The sequence below is a fragment of the Artemia franciscana genome, chromosome 10 (genome assembly GCF_032884065.1).
Source record: "Artemia franciscana chromosome 10, ASM3288406v1, whole genome shotgun sequence".
Classification (NCBI taxonomy): domain Eukaryota; kingdom Metazoa; phylum Arthropoda; class Branchiopoda; order Anostraca; family Artemiidae; genus Artemia; species Artemia franciscana.
The window spans coordinates 20,437,076-20,464,020 of record NC_088872.1 but is presented as its reverse complement, the minus strand read 5'-3'; the positions used below and the strand labels follow the sequence as shown (position 1 = coordinate 20,464,020).

At 35.0% G+C, this 26,945-nt stretch overlaps 1 protein-coding gene across 2 annotated transcripts in view; it reads right to left on the bottom strand.

Moving 5' to 3' along the window:
• Positions 1-886: 886 nt before the first annotated feature.
• The window catches only part of LOC136031893 (uncharacterized), an 85,334-nt gene continuing 59,275 nt past the window's right edge, over positions 887-26,945 (bottom strand). The window contains exons 7-8 of one of the 2 annotated variants that reach the window (XM_065711869.1): positions 22,250-22,495; positions 887-1,775 (exon numbers count right to left, since the gene is read on the bottom strand). In XM_065711869.1, the coding sequence (XP_065567941.1) occupies positions 1,152-1,775; positions 22,250-22,495 (870 nt within the window). In that variant the 3' untranslated portion in view covers positions 887-1,151. Of the gene's footprint in view, positions 1,776-6,253; positions 6,387-22,249; positions 22,496-26,945 lie in introns of those variants that run through there. The other variant, XM_065711870.1, reaches the window with a different exon arrangement.

Below are 26,945 nucleotides of genomic sequence, written 5' to 3'. Positions count from 1 at the left end.
GACATCCCACTACTTTCACTAAAGTTGAATAGCTTTAAACGATTTTTTTAAAACAAGGAGTTGTATGAGTGCATTTGTCTTATACAATAAATATACGTTTCCTAAATTTAATGGGAAGTCGCCTCCACCCCACCCCCCCCCCCTTTGTCACAATGATTCAGTGCTACAAAAGTATTGTTTTTTACTTTTGAAACAACTATTTATCACAATATTCTTCAATTAGAAAACTCTCATTTTCACTTAAAATGCACAACTCCCATAATAAGAGGGGTGGTTATCAGCCCTTTCGAACCCATATGACACGCTTAGTCCAAAAACATCCTTCCTTTTACCCTCTATATCGATCTGAAGTACCTCTTTTGACAGTCTAAAGATTTATACATTTAAGTTTAAACTTTATGGTTTTACCCCCCCCCCACCCTATCAAAAGAGTTCTACTGACTTCCCATCTAATAGCTGGCACGTCGCTACAAAATACATTACAGTTTAAGCGTTTGAATTACTTTAAAAATAGTCTTTAGTATCCGTTCAGTTTGTATGGGGAAAAAAATTAAGGATTTACTTCTTTAATAGTTTTCAATAGACAAATTTGAAATTATTGCATTTCAAGCATTTTAGATCAGAATTAAAATTAAATTTATCTAGTACTTAAATAATTATCGAAGATCCGATCTGTATAGATTCAGTGTGTACTGACAAGTGTAGCTCTTTACTTACCGTTTATAACACTTACTGCTTAATATCTTCTGCTTATAGATTTAGATTTTTCAAAGCTGTATTAGGGGGCAAAATGAATGAAGCTATTTTTTCCAACTTCAGGATTTTGGATCCAATACAAACCTGTTTAGGAAGACCAAATTGTCCTTGCAGAATTCTTAGAGCAACATTAGAAAAAATAATTTTATTTTGAAAATACACATTATCTCCATTCAATACTTAAAAAAAAATTAAAATAGCCTCTAAATACAGAAAAATTTAGCGTGTACAAATAAATACCATCTGCTCTAATTTTATACTTATGCACTTTTGTTCTTATTTTTCATTAGAGCGATATACTGTCTGAACGAAGTAAAAATTTATAGTAGAAATAAAAAAAAAATCGAAATCAAAGCCAGTCAATAAATCTGAATCATAATTAAGACAAACACAAATCACGACTTGATTACCCTATTTCTATTAATTCTTCTAGATCTTTGATTCCGAAAAGTAGTTATTTCTATCATTTGTGGCTGGGGATCTTCAGTTTCTACTATCGCCACTATGGAAGGACGCTGGCTTCTCCGTCCACTCTTACGCTTAGGTTCAGGTTCAGTTACTGCCTCTACGGTTATTTGTGACTCAGTACTGCTTGAAGGTATAGATGACGTTTGTGCTCTAGCTGAATGTCGAACCGTCTCTCTATCTCTTGAACGAAGAAAGTTTAAGCGATTTCTTAATTTTGTTGCACCTACAGGCTCTTCAACTGATCGGCTGACTGAGGATGTTGGTTCTGTGGTTAGGGGTTCTTCGGTACGAACTTGTCGCTCTGGCAATCCTGCTCTTCTAAAAGCAGGTTGTAATTTTGGAACTGTGTCGGATTTTGTAGTCGTTATGACAGCCTCTTCAAAAGGCTGGTCAGGATCTTCATCAACATATTCAATGTCATAGTAGTATTCAACATCTTGTTCAGATGTGGATGGCTTCATGGTTGTTGTGGTGCTTGTCTGGGCGGTAATCATTGTTGTTGTTTTTAACATCGGAGGTTCGATGGGGCCCCGTTGCTTCAGTGATCCCCGCTGAAAAAAAATCCTGTAAGTGAAGTTTCGCATAATTTTATCCGTATAAAACTCATTACTATTGCTTGTTTCCAAATGATTCTTTTCAAAATCTAAGAAAAAAATTTGTTTAGACAATGGGCATTATAATTAATAAATGGCCTTACTGTACATTTTCATTTGTTTAGGTTTGTTCAATATTTATCACTTTATTGTGAAAGTAAGCACGATATTCGTTTTGATATTGCAATAAACAGTGAATATTTCATTCTCACTCTTGAGTTTTTTTAATGGGTAATATTACTCGAATGATATGTAAGCCGATCAGAAAGTTTAAGCTCATCCCGCAAACGTTCTGACGTTTCTTTTCTAAATTATGCTATCTTAAAAAAGAAGAAACTCTAAAAGAATAATTTTTTGAGAAAGACAAAAAAAAGTCTGTTGGAAACTATAAGACTTTGCTTCAATAATCCGTGATGAAAAAAAAACATAAAAGTAAAGTTTTGACAAATTTTATCCTTATAAAAGTCAATAACATTGCTAGCTTCCAAATGATTCTGTTCAAAATTAATGCCAAATTCGTTGAATAGACAACTGATTTTTTACGTTGGACACAATAATTAGTAAATGGCCAAACTATAAATTTTGTTTTTATTATTAGGCTTGTTCAATATTTGTCATTTTATTTTGCAAGGATGACAAACATTTTTAGAAAATATTCTTTCAAACCGACAGCATTTTTTCTCAGTTTCAGTTTTCTTTTTTTAATGGGCAACATTTTCTCAAATAATATGTCACGGGATCAATTGCTTAGCTTCATCCCATAAGCGATCTGGAGTTTCTCTTTCTAGATGTATTTACTTTCTTACAAAAGTGATAAAACTTGAAAAGATTATTTGTTTGAGAAAAAAAAGAAATTACAATATTTCATCATCTGAACAGATTATGTTTTGAAAAATGATAGACATCTCAAGTTGTTCCTACCAGAGGAGAAACCACGAATCCATTAACCATAATAGTACTTACACGTGTATGAAAGTTTCTGTTTATAAGGTTACTTTAAATCTTGAAAATCAAGAGGATACGTTGATCACGGCTTCTCATAGCTAAGCAAGTATTCTGGATTCATACTCTCCTATCAAAATTTTTCAAAACAGAAAACTGGCTAATCCCACAACAGTAAGACGATCAAAAATTTTACAACATTTTGCAACTAAATTAATGTCCTTTTGTGAAAAACTGAGTTATGTATCCTCAGTTATTTAGCGCTAATAGTTTTTATTTATTTGCGACTTTTGAATGTGTCTACAACAAGAACAACTATACAAATTGGGGTTACAGAAAAACAAGAATTCCATTGCCACATCAAAATTACAGATAATAAAGAAACGCTGTAAGCATAAAACTTATTAATCTGTATAATCTTTGACATTGCTATCAGAATAGGTGTGGCTGGAAATCCTGCTAATAACCATAAATTGGCAAGTATGCATAAGCAAGCCAAAAGACTTACTAATAAAAACAAAGATTTTTAGCTTAGTTTATGAGTATTATACGTTCCATTTATTGCATGAAATAACTAGATGATATGAATCATTAGATAGTTTGTCTTTTTCATTTTTAATGAGGAAAAAATGTATACATTTTTGCCAATTAATGAATTTGTTACATGGCAATATTCCGTAATGATTCTTATTTGTATCAATATTTAAATAAAATAACATTTTAAGTAGTTGAATCAGAATAATAAAATTATTGTTAAAAAGAGTAGTATTTACATTCAAGTCTTTTAATAACGGAACAAAATCCTAAAAGAGCAAAGCAGATCAAATAGGAAAGAATCATGGACAAAAGAAAAAAAAACAACCTAATTTGCCCCCATTAAAACGATAGCATTTCAGATGACACTGTACTTGGTATTAAAATACCAATCCTTAGTCACCGGATCATACCTTGAAATTTCCCTGGGTTTGGGTTTGTGTAATAGATGTATAATGCAGAATATTGCGCTGTTGCGTCAAATGCCGAAGTTTGGGCTATTAAAAACGTACAAAAAAGTACTTAGAGCAGAATTAAAAATTTCTTGCTCCCTTAATATTTTACGAATGATAAAATAAAAATACAAACAAAGAAGTATCATTAGTTAGGGCGAAATTTACTAATATAAACAGATAAACATTTAAAACATGGTTTGTATATTTTTCACAGGTGGGAAATACTTCAAAAGCATAAAAAATGCTGTAGTGAGGATGAAACATATCTACTTTTCAACTGATTCTATTGAAAACACAGCATAAGCTATCATTTTCCAAAAGGGGGACGTGAAGATAAAGTCTTTTTAAAGCTGGATTTTTGTATGTAATGCATTTCGATTTTGGACGGCGCAGTTGCTCAACCTAAGCCACTGAATTATTATGCTTTGTCAGACCCACGGCAAATCCCACTTTTTCAGTCTTATTCTTCCAAATCAGCGTCTTTCATAGTTGTATCATTTAGGGATAACAACTGCAAAACACGTCTATTATTTGGATCTAATCTGAAACACGTTAAAAAGGCTATTAATATTCAGATTGTAGTACCTAATTTCATTGGAAGATACCAAGGCTATAAAATACAAGGGCAATCCTTCGTTTAAATTTTTGTTGAAAATTCGATGACTTAATAACTAATCAGTATGTTATGAACGGAGTGCATTTTGTTTCTCAATAATCCAATAGCAACACGCTCATTAAGATGAAGATGAAGTTTCTGGCTAAAGTTGAAGAACTGGTTGAGTTGAACAACTTGGGAAAAACCGGACGAACTTCAAGAACATTCTATTTATTAGGGAAGTGAAGGTTTTATCTTGTTCTCTCTTTTATTATTTTTGGGACAACAAGCCATGTTAGAAGTCGAATTCTATTCTTTTGGCCATGTAGTCACTTCTTCACGAAAACAAGAATAGATTGAAAAAAAAAAAATCTATAATAACAAAATACAAAAAAAGACAAAAGAGACGATGATGCTACTGCCCAAGTTAAACCGAACTACGGAGATGAACTCATATTCTAAGTTTGACACATTTTTGAAAAACTACAAAAATCAATTATTCAGTTTTCAACCAACTGTAAGAATCCACATTCTAACAATCACAGGATTGCCCTTAAATTTAACGATGTTTATTCTAACAACATTCTAACAATCACAGGAATGCCATTAAATTTAACGACATTTATTCTAACAACATTCTAACAATCACAGGATTGCCATTAAATTTAACGACATTTATAAGCCATATTTATTGTAAAATTAGAAGGGATTCTAGCTCAATTTCTGGCTTGGCTATACTTGACCATATGAATTTGAAAAGTTACTTGGTATCTTTTTTTTCTTTTTTTTTTTTACAGAAAAACAACAGTTGTAGGATAACGATGAGTCAGCGCAATACACATAATCATAAAAAAAAAACTATCAAAATTTTCTTATATGAATTTAAAGTTAATATTTGGGATTTTACTTTAGCTGGAAAGCTATTCCACGTTGTGATTCATCGACACTTGAGTCTGTTTGATCAATCCTCCTATACATAGGTCCCTTGATGAAATATATCAGTTTCACCGATTACACAATGCGTTTCTCCTGCACATAGATAGGTTGCTCAGACAGGGATTATATTAAGCATCTCCTGATAATAATTATTAATGTAGATAGTTGTATAATGCTGACATTTGCAACGTTAAATCGCTTCTAATAGGACTAATTGTAGTTTCCATCCTCAGAGATCGACACTCAAGATGCTTGAAATGAGCTACAAATTTTTTGGTGCCTTAGTAAACAAAGAACAAGCATACTCAATCGCTGTTTTCTTTTTCAGATAACATTTAATTTATGCTACTTTGTTAACCACGTACTATTTTGCTATTTCCGGACAAGATCACTTGCAGAATAACATGCTACCATAAAAATTAAATAGCTTTTTATTTTTGACATTTTTTAATCTTTTGAGGCCATCGAAAATCCAGAACATGCTTGATTTAGTGTAATTTTCTACGTTTTAAGGGAAAGCTCCAAACCTTGATTTCAGGTCACCCTATAGCAATGAAACTATTTAGTGTGGCTTTTACTCTGGAAGAATTTTGGTTCATTTGTTTCCAAACTAAACCCACGGCTGTAATATTACCTTAAAATAAAGAGGGTTATAATGCAAAAATTTCATAGTTTCTCTAAGGTCTTATGTTAACTAAATATATATTCTTAATTCGGCTTTTAAAAATTAATATAAAACGAGTCATATCATATGAGAAAAAACGCTTGACTTTACATTAATTTTTCTGAACACGTTGTTTCAGGATTTGGTGATATAAACTAGCCACAGGTCAATGACCGTATGGGCACCGGTCAAATGGAAAGTAAACGCAGATGAACAAGACTGTTTGCTTGGTAAATCAGACCAATAGAATCAGACCTGCCACAAAAGAGAAAGAAATTCCAGTTATTGTAAAATTTTATTCAACAAGACGGAGATCACATAGATTCTGATGCAAGTAATCATGTTGAGACCGTAAACCATATCCTCTTTCAAGTCCAAAGGTAATTGAGATAGTTCCAATATAGATGTAGGGATATTTAAACTGTTTTTCAACCAATAGTATCCTAATAAAAGACTGTGTATTATAGATGATACCCAAAAAATCTGAAGAATTAAAACTAAATTAAGACTAGTACTTTAGTAGCGCAAAGTTTTTACCTGAATAATCAACAAAACGTCATAATCGTAAACGAAGCAGAATATTGCAAAAGAAAACAACCATAATGCTATTTTTCATTTTTTTTTAAGCTTAAATCTTCTTTATCTTTTTCGGAACTACTAGTTCTGATTAGCGCCAAGAACTTTTTGCTGATTATAGAGGTAAAATAATGGTGATGTATTTATCTTCTCTGTGCTTCACAGACCTAACTTTCTGTTTCTTAATTGCTTCCAATTTCTGTTGCGTTGAACTAATTATTTTGTTATGGCTGGTCAGTTTATCTCTATATAATCCCTAAAAATAATGGGTACTTGCGTGATATAAACTCTATCTGACGTTCTTCTAATATGTTTCTCTTATACTTTAGAAATAAATTTGGGTTATAAATTTGCACATTGGGGGGGGGGGGGTAAAATGTAGCGGGTATAGTGTGTCAGGTACAATTATTCTGCATATTATGCAGTACAAATTGTTTTACTTTACCCCACCCCCACCCCCCTAATGTGCAAATATGTAGCCCAAATTATATATTTTCCATCTATTCTGTCACTTCTCTTTGTCTTGTCTTACACTAAGCTGAAAAAAAAAAGTTTTTATAAATGCGTCACGGAATAACGACTTGAGTGATAGGGCGTATATCACACAAGTACCAAATATTGCCCTAACAAATGAACTAGTCCATAATTACTGTAAAATGAATGACATTCTGTTGGACAAAATTTTGCGGCTTTTGAAAAAATCACTGCCAAAGATAGTTACTTGGCACCACATAAAGGATACCTTGTGTCTCCAGAAACAAGTCATGATTTAAGAATTCAAAGTAACAGTGACAAAAAGTAGCTGAACAATGCAGCTCCATGAAGGTATAATTTAAATTTGTCGCTTTCTACTTTCTGGACGATTTTTTTCTGAAAGTTACAAGAGAGCCCTGCGAACTAATTTGTATAAGTACTACTGTAGATTGTTCACCCTGACTGTACACTGCATGGAGAAACACTTAAGAGTACAAATGGAAAACGAAACGCAGACAAAACACATAAGAAAAAACCAAAAAATGAATTAAACCTCATGATGCGGTGAGGCGGATAAACATGAACACAATGTGCAAACACAGTGCACGTTTTAAATCTCTCCTGAATCTTTTACCCCTGTTGTCACGTCAAATCATGAAAATTAGGGGAAGGTTCAAAATTATATTTTCAATACGAAGGGTGCAGTTTTTACATTTTTTAAATGAAAATTCCTAAAAAACACATTTTTCAAAGAAAATACCAAAAAAATTACTTTGCAAACTCTAGTGGAGGTAAAACAGTATGGGAGAGACAGTACCCTCCTGACTTCTCCACCGCAATGGATGCTGGTGCGCCCTTGACCAGGAACTCCAAAGCAGCAACTATGTTGGGTCCCATTGACCTTTATGTTACTGTTAAGGCCCATTGATGATGAGATTTACCAGTTCGGGATTTAGCTAGCGCTAATTTAAGTAAATCAGAATTTTCCCTGAATTTTTCAACCAATCAAAAAATTATATCAAAAATATGATTGGATCAAATTAGAGATAGCTAAAGTTCGGAATTAGCAGAATCTCATTGTGAATAGGCCTTTACAGAAAGGATGCAAACATTAGTATTTCGATTGACTCGGACAATAGCTTTTTTTGCTTGTTTCTATAAAGGTATATTGCGATATGTACATCCTGTAAAGTTGGCCCCATTTGTATTTATGTTGTATTGTAGTCAGGGATGTCGTTGGGGGGAGGGTAGGCAGCCCCCCCCCGCCAATAATGTGGAAAATGAAATTATTATGTATCCCTCGCCACTTGCCCATCCGGATATGGACCCCTCTTGCCTCCCCCCCCCCCAATGAAAATGTCGGATATTCACCTCTGTTTTTAGTTATATTCTTCTTCTGAAGTTAAATATATTTACGCTTCTATTGTATTGTGTCTCTTTTTTATGTTTCTTCTGCTCGCTTTGTTAAATTGTTTTTAAAAACGGATAGTAAGCCCCGGGCCAGTCCCTTAAACCTCCTCAAAAATTGAGAAACCTTATCAATGATATGTGGGTAAACACCTACTAATGAAAATATATCATTTTTAAGCTCAACTCGTTCAAAAAAAAAAAAGATAAAGCACTTTCATGCATAACTTTACAGTATTATTATAACGTGAAAATAAGCAGTTGTTCAAATGAACTTTATTTAATAAATACAGGTTATATCTGTCTCTTCTAACCTAAATGAACCTTATTATGAATAATGGTTTTGTAGTAACTGGGCAACGCCCATATGTCTGCATACCACTTGGTGAAACTATTGAAAATGTTCACCGATCAGCTTTCCTGAGTGTCAGAATTTCTAATCTCTTTAACCTACTTTCATTTGTATTATTTATCGTGATTTATAATTCATATTTTGGTCCTGATACGGTGATTGCCTCCTCTAAATATTTCAGTCAAGAGTAAAAAAAAAAGAGAAATCCTGAACTAAAGGGTATATTGAACATTTTACCCCTAGATGATATACCCACAAAATACTTCACTCAATTGTATTAATTCCGGGAAATATTGTATCCATAGGTTGCTGCGTATACGAAAGATCTTGCCGGTAAAAGGATTTTCATTATGGAGATTGTTCACATGGAAAATTAACGTTGGATGAGGAAACTAACGAGGAGAAGGAGTCTCAGAGCTGGACATCTCGGAATGTCATAATTTTTTAATAATTTTCTTTAACTGCCACTGCTTTTATGTACTTAGCCCGTTCAAATGTTACTTTTGGGACATATTTGTCCCAATACCTATTTCCGCAGTCCGAATTTTCGGAAATATGCTTATAGATCTTGCACTGTTTTTGGCATCAAAGATTAGGCCAAATTTCTCAGTTATACAAGGTTGATACACTTTATAATCTTTTAAGTGTTCTACATTCAGTGGGTTTGATTTTATGTATATGACATACCATTCTGGATTCAATAAGCTTTAAGCATGAAGTTCCATGCGTATAATCTTCTTTAGGTGTAGTCACATAAGATTCTGTGTGTGTAATCATCCTAAGACCCGGAACAGTAGTTGGCGAGTTGAAAGGTAAATAGTTTTCATTACCAATTATATAACGCTATGATCAGAATTCGTCATATTAAGGATCATTAGTTTTGAACAAAAAGTAACTATTTGACCAATTCTTAGTTTGGACGACCAAAATCAAGCAGTTCGTGGTAATGAACTGTAGTAAGGAGCGACCCGGCTCAATAGAAACCGAAACTCTAAAAAACGGAATTTTGATACCAATAGTTACATCAAAAGAATCACATTTCAATGCTGATTTAAAATATATAAGTTTCACCAAATTTAGTATTACCCATCAAAAGTTACGAGCCTGAGAAAATTTGCCTTATTTTGGAAAATAGGGGGAAACACCCCCTAAAGGTCATAGACTCTTAACGAAAATCACATCATCAGATTCGGCGTACCAGAAAACCCTACTGAAGAAGTTTCAAGCTCCTATCAACAAAAATGTGGAATTTTGTATTTTTTGCCAGAAGGCAGATTACGGATGCGTGTTTATTATTTTTTTTTCCAGGGGTGACGGTATCGACCCAGTGGTTGTAGAAGGTCGCGAGAGGGCTCATTCTAAAGGAAATTAAAAGTTCTAGTGCCCTTTTTAAGTTACCAAAAAATTAGAGGGCACCTAGGCCCCCTCCCACACTCATTTTCCCCCGAAGTCACTAAATCAAAATTTTGAGATAGCTATTCTGTTCAACTTAGTCGAAAACCTAACAACTACGTCTTTGGGGACGACTTCATCCCCCACAGTCACCGGGGAAGGGGCTGCAAGATACAAACTTTGACCATTGTTTAAATACAGTAATGGTTATTATGAAGTGTAGAAACATTTTCAGGGGTATATTTTGCGTTGGGTGGGGGTGGATCAGAAGGAGGGGGCTATGTGGGAGGATATTTCCAAGAAGGAATTTATCACGGGGGAAGATGATTTCCATGAAGGGGACGTAGGATGTTCTAGCGTTATTTAAAAAAAAACAATGAGAAAATAAATAATTTTTTTCAATTGGAAGTAATGAGCAGCATTAAAACATAAAATGAACAGACAATATTACGTATATAAGGGAGTTCGTCTCCTCTACAATACCTTCCTCTTTACGCTGAAGTATTTTTAGTAATGTCAACTATTTATTCTACGGCCTTTGTGATTCGGGATCCCTTGTCTGAGAGGACGCGGGTTCGAATCCCGGTGTACCCAATTCTTCAGTTTGGGACGGGGGTCAGTGGCGTGACTCTGTAAGCTTAGCCAGAGTCGACCCAGCTCTAAATGGGTACCTGGAGAAATCTGGGGAAGGCAAACAGGAAGGGTGTGCGAAAGCGCAGGATGGCTGGCCCCCAACCCCCCATTGCACTTCCTGGCTGAAGGGCCAAGAAACGGAGATCAGCACCGCCGGTACGGGCTGTAAAGTCTAATGCTGTATCCTTTACCTTTGTGATTCAGGGGTAATTATTAAAGAATTGGGACAAAATTCAAGCTCTAGTATAAAGAGCAAGGTATTGACGAGCGGGCGTACAAATTAAAAATGTACAAATATAGAAGTGCGTTACGTAATTTAATTGGTAAGTTACGTATATTTATTACTAACAAAAACGTTCGTAAAAAAATAGATAATTCTTGTAGCATTTTTAAGTAACCAGAAATTGGAAAGTAACTAGGCCTCCTCCCCCGTGCCTTTGTTTTATCAAAATCGTCCGATCATAATTATGAGAGAGCTATTTAGCAAAAACAACTAATGTGCAAAATTTCGTTTTAATTATTCATGTACGGTGAGCCAAAATCAAAACATGCATTTTATTCAAAAACGTTTTTTTTAAACTGCAAGTAAGGAGCGACATTAAAAATTAAAACTAACAGAAATCGTTCCGTATATGAAAGAGGTTGTCCCCTCCTCAACGCCTCGCTCATTACGCTAAAGTGTTTTATTGTTTTAAAAAGTAGAGTTGTGACAAAGACTAAGAGCTCATACGGCACTTGTGACAAGGTCGAAAGAGCCAAAAGCTCATATGGCATGAGCTCTAGCAAAATTCTAAAAATCAATAGATTGATTTAAAAGGAAAATCAGAGGCTTAATGCCGGTCGGGATTTAAAATAAGAGCTCTGAGAAACGAGATCCTTCTAAATATCAAAGTTCATTATGACCCGATCACCCACTTGTAAGTTAAAAATGCCTCATTTTTTCTAATTTTTCCTCTAACTTCAGCCCCCCCCCCAGATGGTCAAATCGGGGAAAACGACTTTATCAAGTCAATTTGTGCAGGACCCTGACACGCATACCAATTTTCATCGTTCTATCACGTCCAAAAGCACCGAACTCGCCAAAGCACTGCCCCCCCCCTACTCCCCCAAAGAGAGCGGATCCAGTCCGGTTATATCAATCACGTATCTACGACAATTGCTTATTCTACCACCAAGTTTAATCCTGATCTCTCCACTCAAAGCGTTTTCCAAGGTTTCCGGTTTCCCCCTCCAACTCTCCCCAATGTCGCCAGATCTGGTCGGGATTTAAAATAAGAGCTTTGAGACTCACTTTGTTCCTTTTAAATGTCAAATTTCATTAAGATCCAGTTACCCGTTCGTAAGTTGAAAACACCTCAATTTTTCTGAATTAATACCCCCCCCCCAACTCCCCAAATAAAGCAGATGCAGTCTGGTTATGTCAATCATGTATCTAGGACTTGTGCTTATTCTTCCCATCAAGTTTCTTCCTGATCTCTCCGCTCTAAGTGTTTTCCAACATTTCCTGCCCCCCCCCCCAATGATACTGGATCCGGTTGGGGATCTAAAATAATATATCTGAGTCACGAGATTCTTCTAAATAAGAAATTTCATTAGCATCCAATCACTCCTTCGTAAGTTAAAAATACCTCATTTTTTCTAATTTTTTACAGCTAACCCCCCCCCCCCCAACTCCCCCAAAGAGAAGGGATCCGTTCCGATTATGTCAATCATGTATCTAGAACTTCTGCTTATTTTTCGCACCAAGTTTCATCCCGATCCCTCCACTCTAAGCGTTTTCCAAGACTTCTTAGGGTAAAAAAATTCAGGACTATTTACGCTATTTTGATCAGCCTGCATATAGCTATTGCTGTCATTTATACCTTTTGGCTTGTCTCATTCATACATGAAAAAGCTGTAGAATTCGTTTTTTCTTTTAATTTACTTTTTATCATTTGATGTGTGACCATAGAACTTTTTAGGTTTCTAGCCCATTGTTAGTAAGAATGTATCTATAATGTACATGGACGCTCGCTTTGTCACTGCGATAGCCTGATGAATTTATTTTTGGGGAACGCTCCTATACAAAAATTAATTTTCAGCAAAGCATTTGATCGTAGAACCTCGTTCTTCCGATGTCATGAGACATTAATTTCTCAGATGTATATTCAAAATTTTTCCCGTCGGTCTCCTCTTTAAAGGCTCAAAAGCAACGTGTTACCGCTTTTTCAGCCAGCGTTGCTCAAGCATTAAACGTTTTTCATAAAAGAGAGCCGAGAAGCGGAAAAAATTGTACCATCACATATTTCCACAGTTCCTTTTTTTTTATTATTTGGACAAAATAAATTAACACAAGCAGTTCAGGATTTGCCTTTTTTTTCTGGTCATGAATTCCAACATAAATAGAAAAATATAAAATACATAGGTGCTTATTTCAAAGATACAATTCGACAGTGCAAGTTATTATCCTGAGAAAGCAGGGTAATCTACTGTAGAATATATTAATCTTCATTTTTTATGATCCCGAAAAAACTGACCAGTAATAGTCTGTAAAGCCAAAATAACACGAATCATTTCCTTGGTGAGGAGTGTTGTAACATTGTTGATAACATTCGTCCAATAGTACAGTTACATTTGTTTCTTTTGAGCGATGACACTTTTTACTAAAAAATTGAGGAAGTCATAGGGAAAATGCAACTGAGTTTAAGAAACCTTAAACATTTAAGAATGCACCTTTGCTTATGATTAAATAAGTAAAAATTTGTTAAAGAGTGATTTTACAACTTAAAAAAAAGACAGGAAATATTTGCTAAACATTTCAATCCTCCGGCTATTTGCGATAAAGTTTAGCTGTTTTAATAGAAAGCTTTGAGAATGGATATGCCCATTTTGGGAAATCTTTCTTCACTCATTAACATTTACAGTTCGAAGGTTTGATGACATTAGGGGAGTAAAACACTTGCAGTTGCAAACTGGTTATATATCTAGCCACGATTGATGTCAATAATGTGCAAGATAAACCTTGACTTAAAAAGTAGGTGCATTAAGGCTGTGTCCCTCTCATATTTGGTATAAACACTGTTCATTTTGTGTTTTAGCGTTGATTTTTAGTTCAGTTTCAGAATATGCTGCTTTTTTTAATGTCTGCTTGCTTAAAGTTCCTATCTAATTTCTTAAGGGTAAAATATTGAAAAAATGAGCATCAATACTTAAAGAGCAAAACATGCCATCATATGAAAGCATACCAATGGAAACTAATAATTCACAAAAATAACTTTTGTTACCTTAAACCAAAATCTGTGGTGCCAATTACGGATTTTGACAATCAGAAAGATTAATAGCCATATTGTCACTCCGCGACACAAAATGATAGAAAACAAAGATTGATTATAGTACAATTGTTTTTTTCTCCGCAAGAAAGGCAAACAAATCTAAAATTCATTAGTTTTACCATTAATTTTATTTCATTTAAACTTGAAATACTCAGACAAAGAAAATTCAGGAGGCCTTGTAATAATTTAAAAACGGATTCATCAGGCTACAGTTTTCCAATACCAAGGAGTGGGTTTTATTTCAGAAATCTTGATGTCTGGGAAAAAAATTTCCCTAATCCTGTTTATACAGCTCAGCAAATGAATGTAAATATTATACTTTACAATAGAAATCAGTGTCCAATAAGCACACCCATTCTTTAAGCTTCGCTTATATAAATTCTACTTATGTAGACTGACAAAATGCAACACGCTAAAGCCACTCCTCCTCAGAAACTGAAAGGTTTTTGAAAAAGACTTCGATAGTTTAAACTGATAAAATATTCATAATTTTGTTTGGTGTCATTTTGGTCCTATTACACCAAAAAAGTGGTTTTACGGTTCAAAACAGCACCAAAACTGTTCTTCCTTATGGTGCAACTTCTGCTATTGCTAGATAAGGGGAGACTAGGGCCTGAATGGAAGTTAAATAAGAACTCATCTGGGAAATCAAGAAATAGACACGTCTTCATGGTCGTCCTTTTCAAGAAGAATATGAAACATTATATTTTTGTAGATAGAGTTTCAAAATCCCTTTTTAGAGTATCTTTGAATATTCAGTTGAACATTGCAATTTTCATGAAGGTTGCACGAAGAGTTGTGGTATGGAACTCATCCGGAAGGAAGCAGACCTTGGTCTGCAGACCACGTGCCACTGGATATTGGGGAACTCCCTAACTAAACGCTCCACACAAAGGGTGGTCTTGACCTCACAAGGTGGGTGGAGCACACCCCAGGGATATTCAATAGTTAGCCTCCCCTAGCTAATCAGGTCCCAGGCTTAGGGTAGGTTATGCTTGCGACCCTCCACCCGAACCTAAGTGCAACGAATAGTGATGTTTATGCCTCGGATGATCGATCTTCTTTTTACCCTTAAAGACCTCAACATGTCCCCGGGCCGAGATTTGACCATCTTTTGAACCTTATTGACCAAGGTGGTCTTCGCCTGGCCACCTGGAATGTTCTGACCCATAACTTCCCTGGAGCAAAGTCAATGCTTGCGCTAAAATTCAAGCGTTTTGGTGTGGCTGCAGCAGGCGTAACTGAAGCTCACCTTATAGGCAATGACTGTGAAGAAATTAGTGAAGGTTATCACCTAATCTAGTCAGGTGATCAGAGAACCAAAACCAATGGAGTCAAAGTTGTGTCAGACACTCACACCAGGAGGTGGCTCCTTTCTTACGATCAGATATCAGACAGGATACTAACGGCGCAAATCCGGCACAAACATGGAAAATGGACCATCATTGTCTGTTACGCCCCAACAAACCAAGCCTCAGATGAGATGAAAAACTGCTTTTACGCCCAACTGTCTAGCGTCCTAGCAAAAATATCCCCTCATGATATTTAAACCCTTCTTGACGACTCCAACGGCACTGTCAGAGATACAGACGACGTTTGGAACAATGTTCTAGGACCTGTAACACCGGACTGCTTGAAAGACAATGGGCTGAGGCTCCTTCAGCTGTGCAACATGCATGATCTTGTGATCACTAACACCTTCCAGCAAAGGAAAGAGGTTCACAGATATACCTGGTATAGCAATGACGGACGAACAAGAAAGATGTTAGACCACATAATCGTGTCCTGACGCTGGCGTTCCTCTATAACTAACTGCCAAACTTACAGAAGTGCAGAATTGGGAAACACCGACCACAGGCTTCTCGCCTTTAGCCTCGGACTACGCTAGAAAGCCCAGAAAAGTGATTGCCTTCCCCCCAAACTAGAACTGAACAATCTCGCAAACTCCAACATGTGCCACGTTTATGCTGTCTCCATGCCAAACTGTTTTGATTTTCTTGGTCAAATTTCAGAATCTGAATGAGCCTGCCAACTATTCAAAAACGGTGTATTGCTTGCAGCCGAAAGTACTATCGGTTGTCTGAAGCCAGAAAAAAGTCCTGGATATTGCAGGAAACTCTAGATGTTATTGAACAGTGTCGTAAAGCACGCCTAGCAAAGGACATGGTTACATGCAGACGTCTAAACGGCGTAAGACAGAGACAGAAGGCTGTTCACAGACAAAAAGGCTACCGATCTTGAAGAGCTCACCAGAAAGGGTGACATATGCGCTCTATACAAATACCTTCGGGATCTTACAGATGGAAAGCCCTCTTCCCTAGGCTCTATCACATCTAATGATGGAGATATTCTCACTGACAAGAGCGCTCACTTTTCTTCCTGGAAGGATCACTTCTCCTCACTACTAAACCTAGATTGTGTTGGTCAGACCGATCCTAATCTTCTTGAAGTTGCACCTAACACCCCTCATGCCCCGTGTGAGAGTGTGCAGTACACTTTCAACTCTAAAGAAATCTTGAAATCTCTGAAACGGATGAAAAACACCCAAGCCCCTGGAATCTGTAGTATCCCTGCAGAGCTGCTGAAATATGTTGAGGTAGCGACCCTTCTCTGGCTCCAAGTACTGTTCTCCATAGTATTTCATGCAGAATGGATTCCAAAAGACTGGAGAGCAGGCATCATTCTGCCTCTTTGGAAACTGGAAGGCAGTCGCAGAATCTCCTCCAACTATCGTGGCATCACACTTCTCTCTGTGCCCAGGAAGCTCTTCTTATGACCCTCTTGGACCGCTGTACCACTTTCTTCAGAAGCCAACGAAGAATGCAATGGGCTGGCTTCATGCCAGGAAGTTATACCGTGGAGAAAATATTCACAATGCGTCAGCTGGTAAAGAAGACTCGTGAATTTCAACAAAAAGCATATGTTACCTTTGTGGATTTCAAGGCTGCTTTCGATTCTGTCGACAGGCAATCACTCTAGCTCAGACTGAAAACAACGGGACTACCAGCAAAGTACTGCAACCTTTTTGGGCGGCTCCACGATGGGACTGAGAGCTGTGTGCAAGTCAATGGCAGGCGCAGCCCATCTTTTGAAATCAATACTGGAGTCCGTCAGGGCTGTGATGCTGCTCCAGAGCTCTTTAGTTGTGTAATCGACTACGTTGTGACTCGGGACTATAAACCACCTACAGTTTTGGCTGCAGTACGGCGGTAGAGTACTTTCAGACACTGACTATGTCGATGATCCTGCTCTTGTCTCTGATTCACCGTCGAAGCTCACAGAAGCCCTACAGATCCTTGCTGATGAAGCCTTAAAGATAGGGCTGTTGATTATCTAGCAGAAAACAAAAGTGGCGTTTGTTGAACCCCGTCGCTCACCACATCCCCCGCTAGTGCTAATGGTCGGTGACAAACCCGATGAGGTTATTTCGTCAATTTACATACCTTGGCTCTATTCTCTCAAATGACGGATCAGTCCTCAAAGATTCAATGCACCGAATCGCCGAATCCTCAACAGTGGTGGGAAGACTAAGTTCCCTCTGGAGGAAACCTTCTATCAGCCGTAGGACCAAGATACGCATTCACAATTAACTGCTCATTAGCTGCATTAACTGCTCAAACATCCTTCTCAGTCCAACTCGCCAAGCGAACACTACGTTAGTACGGACATCTCCTTCGCATGCCCCCCCCCCCCCCGACACTCCCGCACGAACGATTTTTGACTTTGATCCCGTGCTGTATGGCGGGAAACGCCCAAGAGGTCGTCCCCCAACCAGATGAAAAGGCACAGCATGTGCCTTCTTAGCATGGCAAATATTCAGGAGGATGTCCACATCCTTGCAAGAGACCAGTCTAAATGGAGGTGCCATGTAGCATCCCTCTCGACGCCGGAAGCATTTTGGTAGGAGCATTAAGTCAAGTAAGTCAAACCAAGTTGCAAGAAGATTGAAGATTTTTAAAATAAAGCAAAATTTCTTAGGCTAATAGCTTTTGATGGGTAGCTACAAACTCAATGAATTTTATGCAACTGGAGTCATTATGAAACGCAAAACAGTTCAAAATAGGGATGAAACCTTTTTATTGACGGTGAACAGATATAAAATTTCGTGACTGGATATTTCAAAGACATATACTGTGTTCATCATCAGCAGTTAAACATCAGCAGTTAAAAAGAAATTTTATATCTGTTCACTGTCAATAAAAAAGTTTCATCCCTATTTTGAACTGGATACCTTCGTCATGGAAAGGCAGTGTGGTCTTCGAAGTTATATATGAAACGAAAATTCGTTTGACGTGTCTTGTGTAAAAAAATTCTGATTTTTGGAATTTGAGTTACGTTGCCGAGGGTAAGTCTTTACGTATGGCTTATTATCATAAACAGCTTGAAAATTACATGACAAGAAATATTTAAGTACTGCGATATGAACTGTATCCTTATTATTTTCTCTACACAACAAAGTGTGTAATTACACACTATTAATATTTAATAGCAGTAATGCCAATAGCTTGCAGTACCCGAAAACATAATTTAAAACCAAAAACCCCGTTTAATCATACATGAGTCTGGCATGCTAAGCAGGTGTTTACGGTATAAATTTTGGATTGGATAACTGACAACGTCAGAGATTAAAGTCAATTCAAATTTATATTTTACTGATAAAATATAATAAAATATCCTAATTTTTGGAATCATTGAAGTCCCAAACTATTTACAAAAGTGGTTTAGCCACTGTTGTTCCCAGACACAAAAAAAGCCAAAACCTAAGGTAAATTGTTCTGAACTTAGCTTGTAAGAATTTTCCCAGTAAGACTTTAGCCAATAAGAATTTTCTTCTTAAAATAATGACTGGGTGCCATATTCATAATCATAATTAATATAACATTGGGTCAAAGGCTGTTTATGAATTTAATGAGTCTTAATATTCGGTCACTAAAGGACGGTTTTTGAATTGTTTGACATTGTTGACAAAATTCCATTTTAAATAGTTTCTATGTTGAAGCTTCCAGTGCAATGTTTGAAAGAAAAACTTTAAAGGCACTTTGCATCAATTGTTTTTTCTTCATTTTATGTTAAATCATCTTTTGAATAATCAATTAACAAGCATCGTCGAGGCTAAGACAGTTGTACTTCAAGCAAAAACTAGGAATATTAAAATATTTTAAAATCCAGAAAATAGTTACTGTTGGCTTTAAAAAAGAAAATAATTTGCACAATAATTGCACATGCTAAATGTCGAAACCTGCGAAACTATTTACTCTTTGTGGTATTGTTTTTCAGCTCCTCTCCTTGATTTATAGCATCTCGTAGCACAATTGGTAAAACCTTCTAGTTGTTCATGTCAACCATGCGTCATTTGATTGCTGACATTGTTGTTTTGTCAATTCGTCACCCAAAATACATAGTTTCCATATGTGCATTTCTAAAATAGTTTGAAATGGTTCTATTTTGAGGGGAGCTATTATGCTGAAATAATAAATCAAGGAAATTTAGGCAACTGTTTTCCAGCAACGAATTTATTTTTTGTAGTTAAAACTAGTCTATAAGCTAGTTTATATTAGAAACTATAATGCAAGATACCTATAAAATTGATATAATTTATTCTGCATTATAAATACTTTTTGCCGTAGCTTCATACGATCCAATTAAACGTAATACTACGTAAAGTAAGAAATTTCTCTGCAATATTTTTTGCAAGGTTAAAGTAACACTAAATTACCTCTTTTCATGCCATTTAAATTAACGAATATATTTTCAGTACAGTCTACACTACGCAGTACTTTACCGTATTTCAGCGTGAATTATTCACCCCCAAAGTTATTGGCCGATAAAATTAAGAAATTAAGATAGTTTGCTTTTTTACTTAAACGACAAATTTAGTTATTCCTAAGAAAATGGTTTACCATGTTGTAGATACATGTCATTTGTACTTCTACTCGAGCTTTCTGTCGTTATATTAACGCCATCTATCGATGTGAAATTTTCGATACAGCCACCTTTTCTCTTGAAAGAAACAAAGAGGCAAAACGCGGACACCAGATTAAAGATCTAAGCAATATTAAGCAATAATTTGCTGCAAAATTCAACAATCCTGCTAGTGCTCAGACGCAGGGGTGAGTCTAGCATCTTTCAATACGGTCAGCAGGAGGGGAGGCGGGAAATTAATTTCGATGATCCCATTAGGATACAAAATACCAATGCATCAATAATAAATTCTGTTATAATACACAAAATTTATAACTTTAATAAAAAATTGTAGATAACAACCATTTTGACTTAATTTTGATTTAGTTTAATGCGTATTTTCTTTTCTACTTCAAACAGTCGTTCTCCTCTTATTTTCGAGGTTCATTACTGACCTTCATGTACTACACATTATAAGAGCCAACTAAAAGTCAGGTTCGCTGAAAAAATTACGAGACTGAAATCTCTATTTAGTGTATAGTAGCTTGTGCCTCTTGTCTGAGCCCACTAGCCTAAAAAAGGTAAATAATACGGCATTGAACTACGGGTGATTCTGATCTCCATTTCATGGCTCTGGAGATTTGAATGGCACCGATAAAATGTTATTTTTTGCAAGCAGCTTTGACTTATGATCGAAAATCTGAATCTCTGAGCATACATTATCCAGAATCCCACCAACTGCCAAAGAATTTTAAACGAGAAGGAAGTTTATATGTCTAAAAAGAGCAACAATACTTTTTTTGAGGATAAAGAGGCAAAAAAAAAAAAAAACAAAAACTAAAGGATGAAGACCTGAAAAGCAAAAAAAATTAATCTTAAGACAAGAAAAGTAAGATCTACTCCTGATAGAAGATGTCTCTATTTATAAGCTGCATATGTCAATCAGAAGATATTTAGAAAATGCATACAAATAGAATCAAGATAATTAGCTTCAAATTTTAATCCTTATTTGTCTATAAATGATAGTAAAATCTACAAAGTCATTTTCTGTTTTTGCTGAGACAATAATACTCGTGCCATCTATAAATAGTAAAAAAGAATTGTCGAGTCAAGAAGCATACTGAAAATTCAGATTGTTGCGATAATAATTCTAAATCTCTAGATGTAAGCAGTTAATACTAATAGCAAATAATACAGGTGCTAAAGAATATTCCTGAGGAACTTCAGAATATACATTGAATGTAGAATCCTGGATCTATCAAAAAAGAATAAGTAGAAAAAGATAAGAAGAGACATGACATACCAAAAAATATACGATTGAAAGCTTCTGTAACAAAATTTGACGGTAAAGCTTAGAAAAAAAGCATAGACCTTAAATCTATAATCCAGCCAGCCATTAATATAAGCTTTCATAAAATGAGCAGCGTCCTTATTCAAAGTGACTTCTCAAATAACCTAACTTAAGAATAGAGAACAACTTATTTTAAATTAAAAAGAATTTAACCCTTAAAAATTATTTTTTTTTTCAAATTACTTCAGAGAATACCGTCAAAACAGTGATTAGTTTATAATTTTTGGAATCATTTCACCGCCTTCCTTAAAAAGGGTCACTATTTAGATCTTCTTGAAAATACTAGAAAAAAAGCAATCTTTAAGACACACGATAATGAGCTTAAACAAAAATTTATATAGGATCGATCACCAAGCTTCAGGGTGGATCTTTGCCTCAGTCTTGACTGCTTCTTATTCCAGCACTCGTCTAAGAACCCCAGTGTCATTCAACCGGCTTAATAATTTATAAGATGGTCCATCGTTTGGCTAGCCTTTCCAGCTAGTTTTCGTTGGATTAGTTTGATAATTATTAAACTGGCTGCAACACATTTACAGATTTCCTTAAACAAATTTAAGTACAGTTTTTATTTATTTACAAAGATTTTGAATTCTTAACTTTATTTTTCAGACTTATGAAATTTATCTATTTTGTATCACCTAATGTTTTCAAGAATTATCTCTCTTAATCACATCAAACATTTCTCAAAAATTTCTTACCTAGAACATCTACCCTAATATTTCGGTGCCTCATTTAATCAGAAATTTCCTTGAGTAAGTTTTCCTTCTTGGTGAAACGATGGTAGATGTAGTAATGCTGAGTTTTCGGTGGATGTGTATTGGCTCGAACCCTGGAGACGGGTACGCACACAATATGGTGTTTAATTAAATAATCATTATTCAAAATAATTAATTAGAATACATAGAATACCTGCTGAAATAATCTTCTTCTTTCCTCTGGAGTTGGTGATAACTGGGTTTTTGACTCCTGTGCCTCTACAGCATCAGCTGAGTTATTTTCAACATTTTTTGGCCTAGCTGATAGCTCTTTTTCTTGATTTGATATTTCCGTTTCTTCTTCGTCTTGACTTCCTTCATTTACTTTTGCCTGATTTGGCCTTTTTTTTCCTGGTCTTCTGATGGAAAATCTGTTGTTTGAATAGTCATAGTCATAATCCTAGAGAAAAACAATCATTCTTTATAAAACTGTTTTGAGCAGGCACAAACGCGAGAATTTGCTTTGTGGAGGACTGGCATTTTCAAGAAAGAAAAAAAAAATGTAAAGATAGGTGGAGTATCTTGCATGAAAAACAGAAGAAATTACAAAGATAATCTGAAGAATGTCTGCTGGTTCTCACAACATCCAAAATACGCTGACATAGTCAATCAATAACCCAAATCCAACAAACTAGAAATTTATTTCTTTTCAAATCGTTTGCCATACTCACCATTATGTATCATATTTTACATCAATTGCAGAAAATTTACCAATGGTTATTGTTTATTAAAGTACTGAAAATTGTTTTAAAATTCTGTACGCTACAAACACCTTTCTAATGTGTAGTTTTGGTTTATTTCGTTTAATGTTCTAATCATAACAATAAGTTTTTGTTTGCAAACTATTTTACCTCGTTTGCGCTGCTGTGATCTCACAAGTAAGGAAATTCAATGAAAGTTTTTTCATAGAATAATCCCTCTGGACCCCTCCCCCCACCGTTGAAAATTCTCATCTATGCATTAATAACGACCGTATCTTTAAATTTAAAGGTATTTAAAGAATTGCTCCGGCGTAAAACTTCTCCCCCTTTCCCGTGCAGAAAATTACCCCATGGGTAAAACTCCTCAATGGAATATTTACCTTCTCCCACGGAAAACCCCCTCGACAGTTTCCAATCAGTGGAAAATAGAGTCTATAAATCGAATAGCACGATGACGCACTAAATTGATAGTCACGAACAGCGTTTCTTTTCAAACATCTTGTTATCCAGAGTAGATTTAATCCAAGACTCGATAAATTTGTCCTTTACCCTACATTTTTATCAATTAACTAATTAATTTATCTGGATTACAATATGTAAAGAGCCGGATAACGATAAGCAAATCAAAGTCACTTTAATATAGAAATTCCGTACCCCCAAGGAATCCCCCAGCACAACAATTCCCTGCACGGAAAATCCGACTCCTAAAGGGGACAATGCTCTTCAGTTCGGACAATTTAAAGAATTTATTGAAAGAGAAATTTTCTAATTTTGGAAATGCGTTAGATAACAGAATTCACAATGAACTGACCCGTTAAATAAATATCCAGAAAATGTGGACAATGTAACCGAAAGGAATCTGTCAAGTATTTGTGTTGAGGGGTCCGTAATGTCAGTGGACGTAAAAAGTATTAGAGGCCTTGGGGGGGGGGAGGAGGAGGGAATTTTACACCTATAACCCCTTTTAAGAGTGTAGTCAACAACTTCTTAAAGTTTCTTGGTGATTGGGAGAACAGTGTCGTAATGCAACAGTAATGACAGACACACAGACATACATTCGTTTTTATTTATATAGAAGACTGAATATAAGGGACGGAAATTTCACTTATTTGAAAGTCATGGTCAACAACGAAATTGGAAGTCAGTCTTTTAGTAATTACCCTACAATTTTAGTTTATTTTATTTTACATTCTTTTCAAATTACCATGTCTTTATTTGAAAATTTAAGAGAATATAAGATATAAAATTTTACTTTTGTCAAAATTCATAGTCTACATGATTGAGAAGGTATTCACAAATAGGAAAATACTACAAATTTTTAGGCGACTTTTCTTTTTTTCAAACCTTTTTCTCCTATTGAAATATTTTTTTACGCTTCTGTTGAATCTAGACTTGTTTTTCTTCGATAGAATTGTCACTTTTTATAGATCATTTTCATTTTCCATTCAAAATTGCACGACTTACGAAAAAATAAAGCAAATATCATAAGAAGAATCTAAATGCTGTTAATATCGGCTACATATGTTTCAGAAGATCAACTTTCATTAAGGGACTAAAACAGAAAAAAAAAAATCACAGGTCAACGTCCAAGACTGGCATCAAGACTCTATAATGAAAACAAAAAAAAAAACAATAAAAAAAAACGTGGATTGTTAGTTTAATTGACATATACTGATATTTATTCCTTAAAGTTTTGAAATTTTTTTATTTATGAAAGTTAAAAAAAGTGAAAACGTTTAAAATTTATTTTGTTTTCAGTAAAACCCAAATTATGGTCTGGTCTTGAGAAGGTATTGGGGTTATCAGATCTACTCATCAGATACACTATTTATTTTAATTTCTGTTCTTTTTGAATTTAATTTATTTTTGATAGTGGTTTGGGGCAGTTTTACGCTTAGAAGATTATTTGACTTTATTTCTGCTCATTTTTGGCTAAATAGTGCTCTTTAATTTTCTTTGAAAAACTTGTTTTGTGAAAAAAGTTTTAAAAATTAATTTCTGTTTGTTTTTTATTCCCACAGTCTTTTTAGAATAATATTTTATATCTTTTCAGTTTTTTTTTCTATAAGAATCAATAGTTTGGGTTGGTATTTATATGTTAGAGAAATGTTTCTACAATTTTTAATCCTAACGTAAACAGTATTTTGTTTTAATTCTTATAACTCCTGAAGTTCAACTGAAAAATAAAGCTTAACATCATTCCCAAAAGATTCTATCTATGCTCTGTGACATCCTGGATACACTTACACTCTTTTTATTTATTCAAATTGTAAGAATAGAAGCAGTAATAGTAGTAGCCCTAAAAAATTCAACTTAATCCCCAAGTTGTTCTCGATATATTGCTGAGGTGTATTATTGGCAACCATAAACACAATGCCTTTAGATCTAGTTTAAAGCAACATATAGTTTTAAAGCATAATGGGCCAAGTGCATGATTTTGGGGGTTGGCATACCCAATATCCCAAAAGACACAGTTGCTGTACTGTTCTACTATGCTGAACAAAATGGTTGCCTCAAAATTTTGACTGGATAAGTTTGGAAAATAAATGGGCTAGAGAAAAAGGCTGCTTGCCCTCCAATCTCCTTTTTACTCTTAAAAACGTCACTACACCTTATAATTTTGAATTGAATTAGCTCTTTTACAAGTTTCAATGATATTTCTAGTAATTATAGGGTGGTGCTACCTATGATATTGTTTATATGCTCTTTTGAAAACCTGCACGCGTACAATTTTTTTTTCATTGAAACTCCTGTTAAAATTTCCTAAAGAGTTTCACCTTAATATCTTTATACTTAAAAGTTTCACCCAAATACGACGTGAGGGGGGGATGTTGCTGCAGGGTGACATTTAAAGAAAGACTCAAAAGCCATTCTACCATATTTTAATTATCTACGATAGTTAAATAGCTTTATTGTTTCGTCAGAGAACTTAAATGTTTTTGTTCCGTTTTATCATATATGCATAACTGCTATTAGCAAATATATCTATTTTACAGTCACTTTACCCTTGTAGACTTAAAAATCATTATAATCCTTGCTTCTACGGTTAAGGTAAATTTAAGTAAACTAGACCAGAACTCTTGATTTCAAACTTGAAATTAAAGAAGGAAAAACTCGGAAAAAGCTTTTGAAAATAGGATTAAATTCTAATTGCTATTTTATACCTTATTTTCTTGTCTTTTTTTGTAGCCAACTAGCAAGGTGGCTACTAGTTTCATACTTACTCGGACTATTTACAAGAAATTTTTGGGTAATATTGAAAAGTAAAAGAAACTGGCGATGCCTCTATAAAAAAAGCAAACACTATCTTCATTAAGTAAAAATAAGAAAAAGACTTAGGTTCTCCTGTTTACATTTTTGCGAATTGGCTTATTTGGCCTGCCAACTCACATACAAAATGAGACATTAATTACCAGTTATTAGTCTTATTTTAGAACAAACTTATCTTGTCTTGTGTTTTTTTTCAAATATCCGTTTTGTGTTCACTTTCCCGTTGAAGACTTAAAAGCCATTCTAAGCCTTTCTTCTACAGTTAAAGTAAAATTAAGTAAACTAGGCTAGCACTCTTTATTTCACGCCTGAAATTAAAGAAGGGAAAACCGAGAAAAGCTTTTGGAAATTGGACGAAATTCTAATTGCTATTTTTATAAAAACCTTATATACCCCGGGGCATAACTTAAAATCCTTTCCCATCGGCTTCGGGGGATTATGTTCACCCTAAAAACATTTTTTTGTGATTTTTTGACTATTTATAACAAAATGGCTATCTCACAATTTCAATTGAATACGTTTCGGGAAAAGAGGATATCAGGGATTTTAATTTAAGGCTTCTTGACTTTTCAGGGATGTTTTCCTCCTTTTCGAAAATCAGGCAAAGATATCTCAAGCTCGTTACTTTTGATGTGTGACGTTAACCCTTATGTGTATGTTATTAAAGTTCTTATTTTTTCGAGTTTAGGTTATTACTAGGCCAAGTTGCTCTTTACTTACACTTCGTTACCAAGAACTGTTTGAATTACGGAACTGATAAAGCACAAAAGCTAAAAAGAGCAATCAAGAAACAAAATTATAAAGAAGTAATAACAAAAAAATGACTTGCAACTCGACAACTCTAGACGACAAGCTATGAGTATCTTCGTATTTGAGTGT